Source organism: Daucus carota, chromosome 2 (genome assembly GCF_001625215.2).
Source record: "Daucus carota subsp. sativus chromosome 2, DH1 v3.0, whole genome shotgun sequence".
Classification (NCBI taxonomy): domain Eukaryota; kingdom Viridiplantae; phylum Streptophyta; class Magnoliopsida; order Apiales; family Apiaceae; genus Daucus; species Daucus carota.
In genome coordinates this window covers 42,698,803-42,714,650 of record NC_030382.2, presented here as the reverse complement: position 1 = coordinate 42,714,650, position 15,848 = coordinate 42,698,803, and the positions used below count along the sequence as shown (strand labels likewise).

General features: G+C 34.0%; 2 protein-coding genes across 2 annotated transcripts; one reads left to right on the top strand and one right to left on the bottom strand.

Moving 5' to 3' along the window:
• Positions 1 to 536: 536 nt before the first annotated feature.
• Positions 537 to 3,574, top strand: LOC108206831 (glutamate receptor 2.7). The gene is made up of 4 exons (XM_017377246.2): positions 537 to 1,372; positions 1,711 to 2,020; positions 2,434 to 2,825; positions 2,934 to 3,574. Exons 1-4 carry the CDS (start codon positions 539 to 541, stop codon positions 3,483 to 3,485), a joined length of 2,088 nt encoding a protein of 695 aa, XP_017232735.1. The 5' UTR covers positions 537 to 538; the 3' UTR covers positions 3,486 to 3,574.
• Positions 3,575 to 4,091: 517 nt separating this feature from the next.
• Positions 4,092 to 15,021, bottom strand: LOC108210040 (apoptosis inhibitor 5-like protein API5). The gene is made up of 16 exons (XM_017381289.2): positions 14,777 to 15,021; positions 14,317 to 14,481; positions 12,769 to 12,868; positions 12,617 to 12,682; positions 10,920 to 11,017; positions 10,766 to 10,840; positions 10,164 to 10,313; positions 8,324 to 8,389; positions 8,170 to 8,235; positions 7,404 to 7,514; positions 7,003 to 7,092; positions 6,812 to 6,918; positions 6,062 to 6,176; positions 5,908 to 5,973; positions 5,708 to 5,811; positions 4,092 to 4,663 (listed from the first exon to the last, which is right to left on the bottom strand). The coding sequence occupies exons 1-16, from the start codon at positions 14,852 to 14,854 to the stop codon at positions 4,471 to 4,473; spliced, it is 1,650 nt and encodes a 549-aa protein (XP_017236778.1). The 5' UTR covers positions 14,855 to 15,021; the 3' UTR covers positions 4,092 to 4,470.
• Positions 15,022 to 15,848: the final 827 nt, after the last annotated feature.

Genomic DNA, 15,848 nt, shown 5'->3' with positions numbered 1-15,848 from the left:
TTCTGATTTATTTACGTGGGATAACTAAAGCATGGCATTGTTTTATGTTTGTTAATCCATTTCATGTTCATATGAATTGCAGCTGATCAGTTGATTAAAGCTGAGAAAGTCCAAGTACTTATTGTATCCCTAGCATGGCAAGAAGCTGCAATAGTCGCTGATGTTGGCAACCGGGCTCAAGTGGCTGTTGTTTCACTTGCAGCTTCTGATAATTCTCCGACATTAACACATTTAAGGTGGCCTTTTCTGATTAAAATGGACAGCAACAGCTCCAGAGAGATGGAAAGTGTTGCAGCAATTGTCCATTCCTATGACTGGAAAAAAGTTGTAGTTATTTATGAAGACGACGCGTATGGAGATCCTGGAACACTGGCTGTGCTATCCCAAGCGCTTAATGATATGGGTTCGGAAATTGAACATCGCTTAGTCCTTCCTCCATACTCTTCTTTATCCGACCCTCGAGGGTTTATTGGTGATGAGGTAGTCAAGTTACTGAGTAAAAAATCCCGCGTTTATATTGTACTTATCCTCAGTGAAAATGGCGACACATTTATTTAGAGAAGCTAAGAGGATTGGATTGATGGGCAGAGACTCTGTGTGGATAGTTACGGATTCTATCACGAGTGTTCTGGATTCGGGTGACCCTTCTTTTGTTACATCTATGGAAGGTGCTATTGGAACCAGGGCGTATTACTCTGAAGAAACTAGTAGTTTTATGGATTTCAAAGCTCAATTTCGCGAATTTATGAAATCAGATTATCCAGAGGAGGATCATTTGGTGCCTGGAGTTGATGCCTTGCGCGCATATGATAGCGTTAAGGCTATATCTCAGGCTGTAACAAGATTAGGGAGTGATGAAAAAACTAATTCAGAAACATTGCTGAAAGAAATTCTGTCAAGTGACTTTCGAGGTCTGAGTGGGGATGTTAAATTTCGCGATGGAAGTTTATTGGATTCTTCGTATCTGAAAATCATAAATATTGTAGGAAAGAGTTACAAAGAACTCGGATTCTGGACATCAGAACACGGATTCTTGAAAAATGACAGTCGAGTTGATAATAGTACTCCCAGTATGAAAAAATTGGACAGTGTGGTGAACTGGCCGGGTGATTTAACCCGGGATCCGAAAGGATGGACAATGCCCAGTGATGCAAAGAGACTGAGGATTGGAGTTCCTGGAGCAACAGGCTTTCAGAAGTTTTTGAAGGTGGAAACAGTTGAAGATAATGTAGAATATTCTGGATTCTGCATTGATGTCTTCTACGAAGTTAGGAATATTCTGGAAAAGAGTTATCCTATGCCTTATGATTTTATTCCCTTCCATGGATCCTATGATGAATTGGTCATGAATCTTACAGAGCTGGGAAATGAGGTAATACGCTAATACATTCTCTTTTTCAATATTCTTCTTAAGACGGGATTTTACAGTAATTTACACGGTCCACTGTCACATTATCATTCGGTACTCAGTAAAACTTTTCTTTGATAATCGAGTTTTAAGATGCAAAAATGATTTGAGTAATTGACTTCTTCAAACCTTTATTTGTTTGATTATTTAGAAGTAGTAGAACTTTCTTTGATGGTGACAATGTGTACTAGAAAAAGAAAGGCAGTCTTATTTGAAAAGTTTCATTTGTTTTTTAGCCTTTGTTCTTATTGTTGACAAATTTTATTTTGTTTTTTCCTGTGAATCAAACAAAATTTTTGAAGACTTTCGATGCTGTGGTGGGCGATATAACTATACTGGCAAATCGATCGAAATACGTGGAGTTCACGCAGCCATTTGCTGAGTCTGGCTTGTCAATGATGGTCCAGTACAAACATGAACCAAGCAAAGCTTGGTTGTTTCTGAAGCCTTTCAGTCCTCAAATGTGGCTAGCGACATTCACCATTTTGTTCTACACGATGTTCATTGTTTGGTGCTTTGAGCGAAAATCGAACCCAGAATTCAAAGGACCGTTCAAAGATCAGCTGAGCATGGCTCTTTGGTTCACTTTTTCGACTATGTTCTTTGCACACAGTAAGCACACACTATCCAACCCGATGCCCTTCATTACAATTCCAAGCAGTAATGTCTCAAATATCATGTCTTAAAAAATATGATTCCAAATATCATTTTGTAACGTTACATCATCCACGGTTTATGAATTTTTTTCAAAAACAGAAACGCAGGACCCCTAGCATCAAATAATGTAACGTTATGAAATAACGCTACTTTATCTGGCGTTATTTAAAAATCACCTTAAGTGGTATATCGTATAACGTTTTATACTTATAAACCACAACGCTACACTGTGTAGTGTTTTAACATGGTATATGGGGCCATAATTCCAAGATATGATACTTGGAACTTTTCAACTCCAAATTGTGATATTCATGGCCTTATCTTTGCTTTTACAGGCTTGCGACCACTAATAAATTGAAAATGTGCAGGGGAAAAGGTTTACAGCAACTTCACGAAAATGGTGGTTGTGGTCTGGCTGTTTGTCGTGCTGGTTCTTACGTCCAGTTACACAGCTAGTCTGAGTTCGATGCTTACTGTTGAAAGACTCGAGCCAAGGGTGAAAGACATAGATACGATCAAGAAGACGAATGCAACAGTTGGCTGTGATGGTGATTCTTTCGTTAAAGATTACCTGAGAAAAGTACTGGGACTCGAACACATTAAAACCATCGGTAACCAGACTGATTATCCTTATGAATTCGACGGAGGAAATATTGCAGCATCATTCCTTGAGCTTCCATACCAGAAAGTTTTTATGGAAGAGTATTGCAATCAGTATACTACTGTTGGACCTACCTACAGATTCGGAGGACTAGGATTTGTAAGTTATCTCTGCTCTTTCATTCTGTATTGATTGCTTTGAAAAACACCAGCAGGAACATGGAAATTAGTACTAAGAGAGTAATATTTGTTGTTACGCGTGCTGCAGGCTTTCCAGAAAGGATCTCCTATAGCTAGAGATGCGTCGGAAGCCATCTTAACTATCTCTGAAAACGGCGTTCTTAAGAGCCTGGAAAGAAAATGGTTTCCTTCATCAAAGAACTGTTCTGCCTCAACAAACATGGATAGCCTCACCATTGAGAGCTTCTGGGGAATATATCTCATCTCTGGTGTCACGTCTACAGTCTGCCTGATCATTTTCATCGCCAAAGTAATAGTTCTTCGACTAAACCAAGGTCACAACCAGAGAAATCAAGTTAGTAGAGACAATCCAGCTGAAGGGGGAAGCTGGAGAAAAGCTATTGCACTTGTAAAGTATATTCATAATAATAACAGCAGAATATCTCCGGTGAGAAGAACTCCATCCTTCTACAGGGGAGAAGAAATGGGCTCGTCGAGGTGGGAATTGGTGAGTCCTTCGGAGGCTCTAGATCATGGCATCGAACAACCTGAGATCAGAGTTCCAGAACAATCATCCCGGCCACCTGAGATTCAAATTCCAATACCAAATCTCGATTCTATAGTTAATCATGAAAATTAATGATCATTAGAAGGTTCTATTCATTTATTTTATTATGTCAGATTGTACAATGTACATATATGATCAAGTAGATTACGTTTAGCTGCTTATATTCATCTTTGGCTGTTGAGAAGCTGGGCTTCTTTGGTTAAAAAAAACCAGCTTATATGCACTTGGTGTTCATCTTTGGCTGTTGAGAAGCTGGGCTTCTTTGGTTAAAAAGCTGTTGAGAAGCTGGGCTTCTTTGGTTAAAAGGGCTTCTTTGGTTAAAAAAAACCAGCTTCTGCTTATGCTGACCGTTTGTGTAAGGAAGCAGAAATACTTTTAAAAAAATTCCCGAGAAAGAAATAAAAAATTAAAAAGGCTAACTTTTTTCCCTTCCAACTTCTACTATGCTATTTTTTTTATAATAACACTTTACTTCTTTAAATCACGAAACTTTCATTATTCAAACACTTAAAATTATCACTACTTATATACTTCTTTACTTTAGCAATAAGTAACTTCTTTTAAGATTAAAAAAATGGGCCCATTGCTTAAGAATCACTTTGATGCATATAACCTTCAGACAAATCCAGTGGGCAAAAGAAAACCAAAACCTTGATCTTCTCACCAAAATCCTCGTAACAAGCAAATAAAAATAAGATATAGCAAATCTTATAAATTGTTTTCCACGGTTCAATAATTAATAAAAAAAACGATTCAGTAAACACAATCAGGGATAATATAAAAAAAGAAGAATATCCGGATTTTAAAGTGTTGTTCCTACTTTGTATGAGAAAAACAGTACTTGGCTAAGTTGAGGAAAGGCTGTAGCTCTTCAAGAGTGGAGACAAGACTTTAGAGATATAATTCGAAAAAGCCGCTCTGGCCCGAACTCCTTGATTTATCTGGCTTTTCCTTCCAGGACTCATAGAAGAATACATATTACTGATGGGCGCTTCTGAAATTCTACACTCTTCTGAATAAAATTTACCCGATTATTTTGCACAAGGGTAGATCAAACCTACCAATAGTCCCTTCCCCTTCCTTGCCTACCTCGGCCCCTGCCTCTGCCTCCCCTTGAACCGCTTCTCCCTCCTTGTGGTAAATTTTCAAATGCCCTATTAAAAAGTTGGTTTTGCATACCACCGCCTCCACGACCTTTCTTGTTTGCATAAGTATTTGACCCGTTATTATCATTGGCAGAACGTTTTCCTCTGCATAAATAGGATATAGTAAAACAACTTATACACAAAAATATATATATAACAATAATAACAAAAAAAAAATCAATATCCTAAAAGCTTCCATGATCTAGCAGCAGGTCTTGAAGGGGCAATTTAAAACAAAACAGTCCATCAATATGCAAAAGATACTTCAATTTCAATCTACTCTTCTATGATCATTTAGGCGGGTGTGACATTTATAAATACCAATAATAAAATTTAAAATGTACTTTCATTGATCAAACATGCTTCATATGGTAATTCAACACAAAAACACCATACATATCAAAGCACAACCAATCTCACATGGTTGCAGAAAAAAATTGAACAGTAAAGGTATTTGCAAAACATGCTTGCCAACACAAAAACGCCACACATATCAACGCACAACCAATCTCATATGGTAATTCAACACAAAAACACCATACATATCAAAGCACAAGCAATCTCACATGCTTGCAGAAAAAAACTTGAACAGTAAAGGTATTTGCAAAACATGCTTGCCAACAATTCTAACAGTCGCAGTGTTACCGAACAGGTTCAATCAATCAAGGACATGAACTATGTACATATGTGACTTTACCTCTGTGCCATGTGCATTCACGAAAACACAAAGTTATTCATAAATCAGACACATGTCAACGGACACTCACATGAATAGCTCTTCACACAAATGAAATTCCACCGTCATTTTGACTGTTATTGTGATAATTAAAGCATATCAACTCATACATCTAGAATGTTCCTAGTTGTCAACTGACCTAACATAATCAAGTATATTCAAATTTACAATCGGCCTAATCTCTGTATGATTAAAAGAAAACATATACAAACTAATATATACGTCCCTTACTCGGTATCACACAATTAATTTGTTAATATATCAATATTTCTCAGTTATACATACAGTGGCACAGTAATATAAACCAACAGTATTATCACTTACTAAAATGGAAATTGGGATTATTAATTACAATGTTTAGTTGCAGACAAACAATAATATCACTGGTAATAACCACAGAGTCTAAAACATACCCAGCGGAAGTAGCAGTAGTATGTTGGGAGGGTTTGACGGCTTCCTTCCAAGATAAGTTGATTCTCTTATCCCCAATAAATGAAGGTGACTTTGAGTGCAATGGCTAATAGATAGAGACAAGCAAACAGATTATCAATCATGCACGACTACATAAATTCACATAAACCCACAATATATCAGAATCTCTCACAATATTTACCTGTGTCATAGCTAGTATGTTATTGCATGTTCGCAAACCAGTCGTCGCATTCTGCTTCTGAGTTTTCTGCATTTTAATATATAATTATTCAGGCACTTGCATGACACATTGACAGTAAATATGTAAATCAAATGACACAAGCAAGTGAACGCACAATGTTAGCCTTTTCTTCATCAGACTTAGCAGTAGACATTGCTTTGCTGTGTTCAGCCATTCCCTGAGTCAGTTTCTTGTTGGCTGCCTTGGCAAGCTCTTCAACACAGTTCAACCTTTTTCCCATCGAGTAATTAACGACAACCAGAGTTAAGATATGTACAATGTATAGTTGAATGTTTAGAACATTAAATTTAAGTCTAAAATTAACTCTACAATGGTACACTTATATTGGGGTGGGACCATGGGAGGAATGTATTGCATTAAGCTAGTACGGTGAGTTATCAGTTTGTACTTCCCACTGGCTTATGTATCTAGTTAATAACACCAAATATAAACCAAGAATACGGTACAGCAGTTCACTTAAACTCGGTTGGTGGAAGATAGAGCATATAATGGTAGAAGCTAGTAAGATCAAGTTATCCACTTGTATATTCGACTGGCCTACGATTATAGTCTCATTTGGCAGTCATACCCATATTTCCAAACAAGCTAACCTAACAACTTATGAAACTGATTCCTAGCTCTTTTCCTGATGAAAATAATTGAATGACAAAGTTATTTAAGTTGGCAAGTTGACTCTAATTGGGCCTTAGTTATTAAATAATAATTTGCACTCTCCTATCGTCCCCAGAAAAATTCCTAAAGAAAAACAGTAACTGATACAAGAAGCAGCTCTCAGAAAACTATCCCTAACATCAAAAGATCAAAAATAATAATATTAGGTATTGATATTGGTATTAAGTACTACCTCTCTGTAAAATCTTTGTACTGTTCTGTGAAGTCCTCACCAAGCCTATCTGATGGTTGACCTGTTACAATTTTGTAGCCACATAGGCTATTGGAAGCGTTTGGTGCCTGTTTAACACAGATGACGATAATACTTACAGGCAAGTGACACATGATATATGAAGAAATTTCAAAAATGTGAGCAATAATAACCTTGCTTGCTAAATGGTGAAATGTGAATAATAAACATTCCACGTATGTAAAGTTCATCTCTTCAGCCGTTTTCCTCTTAGGCATGTACTTCTGGGGCAAATAACAAATAGAATGAGAACTGAAGAAAATTTAAGAAAGAAAACAAACGGTGATATAGATACCCGTAGCTTATCAATTTCAAATTATATTAACTGGGCAACAGAAGGCCTCTCTCTTCAGTTGAACCACTTGTATGTACTCTATAGAAGTAGCTTTTGCGCAAGAACATATGAAATGAAGAAAAAAACTGTTCCCCTAGAGGTAAAAGGGAGCTTATAAAGCCTCAGAATCTCTTTATATAAAATCTCACATGTCCTTGAAGAAACCGAGGCACTGCCCAGTATTATAACATCTCTGCTAACCTTTAGAAGTTGAATAACTGAAGGAAAAATCAATCTGGCATCCTGTGGTGCTGTGTAAGGAGAGCATTCAGCAAGGTTTTTCAGCAAGCCAACTTTGCGTTCTTCAGGAAGCTGACAGATACAGATTAAATTTTCATAAATCAAACATATCACCCAGCTTTAAAAAAAATAGCAACTGATGTACAGTATTATTCATGTCAGGCAAAACAGTTGAAGCTATGTCATGTTAAACTTTCCTTACAACTCATAATATTTGCATGGTTAACAAGAATCTTGTAAGAATTCTTGCAGATTTTCCGAAAGTCCTAATGAGTTAGACTTGAAAAGGGAATTAAAATCCAGTATTTTTTTAATATGAGTGAACATACGTTCATATCTATTCTCACCCCCATTTCATACTGACCTTTCCAAGTCATGTAGTTCCAAATCGGAAAAAATGTCATGTTGACAGATTATATTCCTCCGCATAATGCTAAATACAACATTCAGATACAAATCCGTAGTAGCTGCTCCCTCCGTCCCCCGTGGTAGTTTACGTGCACTGTTTGCACGCATTTTGAGGCTCTTATAAAGTATAGTTTCATAACTTTTTTTAATATTTTCTTTTTCTGAATAAAAGTTTAAATATCAAAGTTTTATTCAGAGAAAAAAAATTAAAAAAATATATTATGGAACTATACTTTAAATGAGTGTGGAAAAACGTGCCGAAAAGTAACGTAAAGAAATGAGGGGGACAGAGGGAGTTGTATAATTAATTATGTATTACCTCATCAAAAATAGGAAAAATGTGTTTGTTCAAGTAGGTCAGGAATTTGCTGTTCGATGCACCTCTCTGTTTAGAAAAGGATAAGTTAATTTGGGGAAAAAACAATGTTCGGTTAGATATGAATATAAATCTATTTTCAAGCAAGAGATAGTACCATAAAAAATGGAATGGCCATGAACAGACATGATATCAATCGATCATAATGGTCCACATCTGAAACCTGAAATCAGGAGAAATTTTTTGGTTATATAATAAACTAGTAAAACAGAATGTGAGACAAGAAAAGTAACATAAGAAATTAGACTAACAACTTCGGTCCAAACTTTATTAGAATACAGGATGGAACTGAGCATTCAAGTGTGACGTCATAAGAAACCTGTTCTGACACTCACAGGAAAATTGGCCAGGTCTTATCGCGTCTATTATATGGGGAAGTCAAATCGGAATAGAGTACTACTCACCAATTCCAGATTAGATTAATTAAGCAACTAGCAATATAAACATACTTGTGAAAATCTCACCAAGCTCACAATATTACATCATGACTTACCTAGCAGTAGCAGATGGAGAGGTTTCCACTAAGTCTAGTGTGTTTTTAGAATCTAAACAGGTTATTGTTAGGTTTAGTAAGTAGAAACAGGCATTAGGTTGATGGCTAATAGTCCCTATTTGTAGTAGTTCTCACTGGCAAATTTACAGCTCAAATATAATCACAGCAAATCGTTTCTTCTGTGAAATAGTTTCTCCAATATTGACATCGAGTATCAAGACATCTGAAGTTACAAACAGTATAACAATACAGTTGAACATGCTTGGGCAAATCCTCCTCTTATGTTTAACACTACTAAATAGATTAATCAATAGTACAACATCCAATTAATTGTGTACTTTACAGGAACTTTGAAACACCCATGGGACTACGCTCATCAAAGAGTGATAGTTTTATAAAATAAAATGCAAGTTATCTTCACTCCCTAAGGTTTCCTTTACACATTATATTTAGAGGCATCTGATGCATATGTGCACTATGAAAGATAGCACCTGGCAGCATGCAATTTAATGGCGCACCATACTCTCTAGAAATCCAATAAAGTCGCATACTCTCTCCTCACAAATAAGACCGCAAGTTGCTGTAAATTACCGACTGGCTTTAGCAATGTCTCTCTTCTCTTCTCATGTTCAACATGTTATTACCAGATCCATAAATATTATTAATGTGAAAACCATCATCATCTTGGCTTGAGGAGATATTGCTATCAAACAATGAAATCCTTGGAGTACACAGGGAAGATAAAGAAAGTTGTACTAAATGGAATTGACCACTCTCACAGTTAGACTGATAAGTCAGTATCTTACACACAACAACATGCCTTTGTCTATTTATCAAAATTTACCAATGTTTACAGTATTCGTAAAAATAAATCCATTCTAATTCAATCATAAGGTGTGGCATACTCTGTCAGAATCCAATAAGCAGGTGATGTGATCTTACAAGTAACCTTACTGCAAATTTCATGCTATTGAGAGAAGGCTTTCGAATATGGACCTTCTCCTGAAATTGATGCCAAACATCTAACATGGCATATCACAGGTCCAGATTTAGGTTGAAAAAGGTTCACAGACTACATTGTAATTAATTAAGGGCGCAAAGATTCCAGTATATAGCCCCTTGCACAATTTACCAGGAATAAATGTATAGCTGTAAGCACATAACAAATGTATAGCTATAGCAAATAGATATAAAGATCCAGTCATAACACATCACCAAGATCTTAATACAATTTGATGAACAGCATTGCAACAAAATATTAAATGTGTTCCGATCAGACGAGGAAAGTTTAATTGCTAATCCTTGGAACTATAGTATAGTTAGCACTAGTTTGATAAGTTTTGCGCTCCAGAGGCAGTTTCATATGTTCATGATTTGATTAAGCACCCAGAACTAGTATAAAAATTTAATACAAGGCAGAAAAAGAGGCATAAGCAATACATACATCGAACTGTATATCTAAATCAGCTTGCGCTTCTATAATTTCAATCAGCTCTTGCACACGCTCAGGAGGAGCTTTTTCTCCAAACAGAATTAAACTTTTTAAGAAATTCATGAACATTTCAAACTCCGCACCAGTCACATCTTGTAAACTCTGCAATATCACCATATTAGCTTCTTTGTGGGAGAATTGAAGAGAAGCACATGAATGAAAGAATGGATAAAAATTTGAAACAAATAAGAAAATAATACTCCCTCCGTCCCATTTTAGTTGTCACCTTTGGTTTTGTGCGGGTCAAATTGACCAAAGTTTGACTGAGATTTATTAATATATTATCAATTGAAAAAATAAAAAATATATGTCACCAGAAATAACTTTTAATCTACTTTAAGATGTAATTTTCAATTTTTTAAAATAATGAAAGAATGATTTATAATCTCTGGTCAAAGATTAGTCAATTTGACCAACAAAAGTAGAAATGTGACAACTAAAATGGGATGGAGGGAGTATGTATCTTTATTTTGAATATATATATATATATATATATACACACACACACACACACAGATACACACACAAAAACACAGAAGGTAACACATACATACTTTCTTAATCAAATCAGTTATATGTCTTTCCATTTGCTCTTGAGGCTTTAGGAGCTCAGCTTTTAGAGGAAAAACCTGCAGAAAATTTTATATAATCATCGATTTAATTTTAGAGGAAACAAAAGAAGAAAATCACGCATGTGATTCTACTCGCCTTATCTTTTATGAAAATCAGTGTCCTCTCGCGAAGGTTTTCATCCGTGATTGGCTCATCAACGCTCTCAATGTGCTTAAAGAGCGCTGTCAATGAAGCTACACAGAAATAATAATATATAGCGGTCAAAAAACCATTTGACTGACCACACAATAAAAAATAAAAAAGTGACATCACTGTTGGCAGGAAAGAAAGCCATTTTGCAAACTACAGAGCTCCCTTTACTAGGAGAATATATTAAAGTTTAGATGAAATGCATTGCAGTACAAAATACTACAGGCATATCTGTTCCTAAAAGGACATCACTTTTGGATTTAGAAGGCATATGCAACTCTGGCAAAATTAGTTAGGAATTAGGATGGTGTTTTCGCAAAAAGTAATCTAGCTTATGAACTGACATCAAAAGGGAGCATCACTTTGGTACAGAGGCTATAGGCTTTAAAATTGCTGCGAACAGGACTACTCAACTTCTGAGACATTATACCAGTACTTACAATTTTATTCATATAGGAAACAGGAGGTGCCAGCGTGTACATTTCTTCTTATCCTTCAAGAAATATGGTAAAAAAAATACTTGTTCTAACAATTGCAACTAAACCAGACAACGCATTTCCCTATCGCAGGAGTTCCACTTGAACCCAAAATCTTATTATAATTCACATCTAACTCTAAGTCATATTCACCTTAAATTGTCATCTTAGCAAACCTAAAAGTGTGTCTTCATAAGCTAAGGCTGAATTTAAAAACTGAACAATTCAAGCAAATGATATTTCCATAAACTTGACTGAACTGGAATAATTGTTGTATAAAGCTATATCTCAAACAGGCAACCTCTTTCTTCTTCTAGTGCCCCGGAAACTTTCTGCTGATATTTCGATTGCTTACAAGGGTACTGCATATAATCCAGAGCAAACAGATGCATAAACAGAACTAGATACCAATTGCAATCCTTGCAATTTCCGAATCACATAATATTCCTAGTTTTTAATCTCTTTTTCGAGATCCAAAAAGAGTAATAGAGCCTAATAGTGATTCATACTTTAAAGGGATATTCTCTATGGTACACTCGTGGAATTGGCTTTTCCAGATGGTACCATCACATTTTTGACTTCTATCTCTGGTAACCCTGTACCTATGGTTTTCCACATATAATACCCTCATGTTATGTAAAATTTAATAGAATTGATTTCAGACTGTAAAATAAATATTTTAAATCTTTGTAAAAAAAAAAATACATGATAGACTTTTAAAACATATAAATCGGAGTCAAACTAAGTGAGATATAAAAGATCAAAGTTCAGATATGAAGTTTGAATATATGTCACTCAATTAAACTCTGATTTATATGATTCAAATGTCTATTTCATGTATTTTTTAAAGATTTCAAATATACAATTTATTTTACAATCTGAAATCAATTCTATTGTGTTTTACATGATATGAGGGTATTATATGTGAAAAATCATAAGTACAGGGGTTACCAGATTTAGAAGTCAAAAATGTGATGGTACCATCGGCAAAAGCCAATTCCACGAGTGTACTATAGAGAATATCCCTACTTTAAATGTGAAACTCTTACACTATCTGTTATTTACAGAATAATTAAGTATACAGCCTCGCTATACCAGGAATATCATGATTTTAAATCTGATTGATAAAATTTGATACCCATCATATATAGAGAGAGAAAGAGGTACCTTTCACATCCTGCCTCAATAATGACAAAAGGGCTTTATGAACTGCATCACGCTCTACATTCTCTTCTACAAGCATCAAGGGTTACCAAGATGAAAATTGCAGTATAATATATGTTCATACATGAAACTAAAAATCAAGGTCCTTGCTTTACCAGCAGTAAGGAGTTGTGCTAGAATGTCAACAATTTTTGAAAGATGCTCAGGTGTATCCTTGCAAAAAAGAGGAAGGCCGCGAATTGCTTGAACCCTAATCTGTAAATGTTAAACATGAGTAACAGAGAAAAAAAAATCGAAGACTAAATTAATAAACTAATTGAAGTTAAACTTTGTAGCTAAAGAGCATTTGAACATTTAACAAGTGGTTTTGCAATTTTCAATATGAACTCCAGAACAGCTATTAAGATTTAAGACGTCAAACGTGTTTGTCTGTTTATTCGAAGTGTTTCATAAACAAATGTAACATGTACTAGTCTTTAGAAAATCATGTATTAAGGAGAAGAAACATAGTTCACTTCAAAGTCTTACATATCCAATTAATATCAACTTGGAAAAGTATGCTTAAAAGCTTTCAGAATCAATATCATAATTAAATAATTGCTGACTTTTACTAATGATATTTTATTTCAAAGTATGCAGGACAAGGTAAGGAAAAGGGTGAAAACAGGTGATAAATTACCCTATCTCCTAAGAAAATCAGTGGAGTCACAAATAAATCAAAAATTCATAAGACTTATCTAACAAAGTCAATTCATCATAATCATCCTCCCTCAATAAAGAAGATTACAATTGTATTGAGCATTTGAGCTCCTAAAGCTTGGTCACCAAGTACAAATGGAGAAAAGGTCAAATATTACATAAAAGGAAACAAATCCTTTTATTTTAACTAATATCTATTATCTACTAACATATATGTAATTATCACATATATACTCTAGAATATCCCTAACTTGATAATATAATTACTAATTACAAAACATACTTGTATGTAGATACTATTATATAATAATAGTAACAACTAATTATTTTATGCTCCGTATCATAAGTTCTCATTTGTTTATTCAATTTCTACTTCTACCAAATTCTGGTCATTAATTTAGGGGGTGTATTTAATTCATATTTCAACGGATTAATAATAATCTATGGGTTATAGTAGATTGCAGTTGAAGTTGATTTTGATTTTACGCAGAGTCTAGCAGCATTGAGGAACCTCATGGGGTTAATGTAGTCTATAGGATTTAAGAAAAATCGTTTAAAATTATATGGATTGCGGGGAGATTTCTTAAAACATAAAATACACTAACAAATCTCTCAGAATCCCTAATTTTATAGTCCAAAAAAAAAATCCATCAGATTTTAATGGATTTTAAATAATCCTATTGAATAACACTAGATTTTTAAGCAAAATTAAAATCATGATTGAATACCATCAAACATAATTTAACATCGTAATTGAATACCCTAAGGTTCTAATGTATTTTTTTTAAGCCTAACTGGATAAACCTAGATTTCATGAATAATAAAATCCTGAAGAATCTGGATTGAATACAACCCCCGGGAAGTTGTTTCTACCATTCTATGTAGTGAAGTACAAGAAAGATTCTATATACCATTTATATGTAATCAAGTATACATGATTTACAATGTTACTAATACATATACATTCATAATAATTTAAAAAACTATTGAAAATGACTACTAACCCCGAGTTCTTCAGCTTCGCACAAATCAAGATGAGCATCGACGGCAGAAACAGAAAGATCAGGAAAGAACTTGAAAAATCGCGGGATAAGCTGTGCAGCTAATTGTCTTGCCTTTACACTACTACTCGTGGCTGCCTTAATTATGTTCTCGTAATCTTCTACATTCTGCTCAAATTTACAAACCACAGAAACACCCAACAAGTATAAATACAAATATACCAAATTCATAACCTAAATTATCAAACAATTCACAAATTCCCCACAACTCATAACCCTAGAAACACACACAAACATAAAGATTATAACTTTACCACATATTACAAATTCAACCAATTCATAACCCTAGGAATACAAAAAAACGGACAAAGATTAAAACTTTTAGTATAATAAAGATTACGACTTGATGATAAATATGTGAAAAAGATTGAAACTTGATGAAAAAATGTGAAAGGTTAGGGACCTGAGACTTGTCTTTGGCTTCATTGAGACGTTCGCCGTACTCATAGAGCTTTTCGATGTCTTTGCCTTCGTCGGCCATTGTTGTGTAGAGCTTTGATTAGTGTTAAATAAGTCTGAATTGTGTGTGTTCTCTGCGTGTGTATGTGAGAAAGAGGGGTTTAATTAAATTTCAAGTCGAGAGTGAAGAGGAGAAAGGGAGGAGTGAAGACGAAAATAACCGTGGATTGAACCTATTTCGGTAAGTGTATTGTTAATGTAAGTTTGAATTTTGATATACTGTATTTTTTATATGAAAGGAAGAAACCTGAAATAACATTTTTTGGATAATTAAAAAAAATGACTGTATTATACTAAATATCACATTTTGGTATCCATTTATCTAACGTAAATTTTATGTATTTTAATTTTAATTGGTATAATTTTCGTTTAGCTAGTGTTACTTTTTATATTTAAAGGGTCCATCATTATTGTTAAATATAAGTCGATCAAATTTTATAAAATTTTATGCACGTGTCAATTGCACACATAAAAATCGATATTATATTGTGCATGCTCAACAACAACCAAATTTAAAAAATAAGTCCCTTTTTTTAGAAAATATATTTTTTATTATTGTTTTGAATGTAATTATTGAAAAGATGTTCTATATTAATAACTGAAAAATTAAGACATATTATAAAATAATAATATTTTATGTACTTTTCTCCTTCAAAAATAATTTTAACTAAAAGGCCATATTGTATGTAAAAATCACTAAACTAAAACATTGAAAAATTCATCATGCCATCCAATTTCTAATTTCTAATTATTTTTTCACTTTAAATAAATTTAGCTTATTTAATATTTTCACTAAAAACTTATTAAATTAATCCAATTAATTCCTAGTTAATTAAATTCATCAAAAGTTTCATAATATTGATTTTATATAATAGAGAATATTTAAGAAAGTAAAATATCCCGAAATTAAGCATTTCATGCAATGATTTTTTTTGCAAAAATTATATTTAAATCATATTATTACATTTTCAAATTATCATTTCTTTTCGTTATTATATGCTCTCTCCATCTCAATA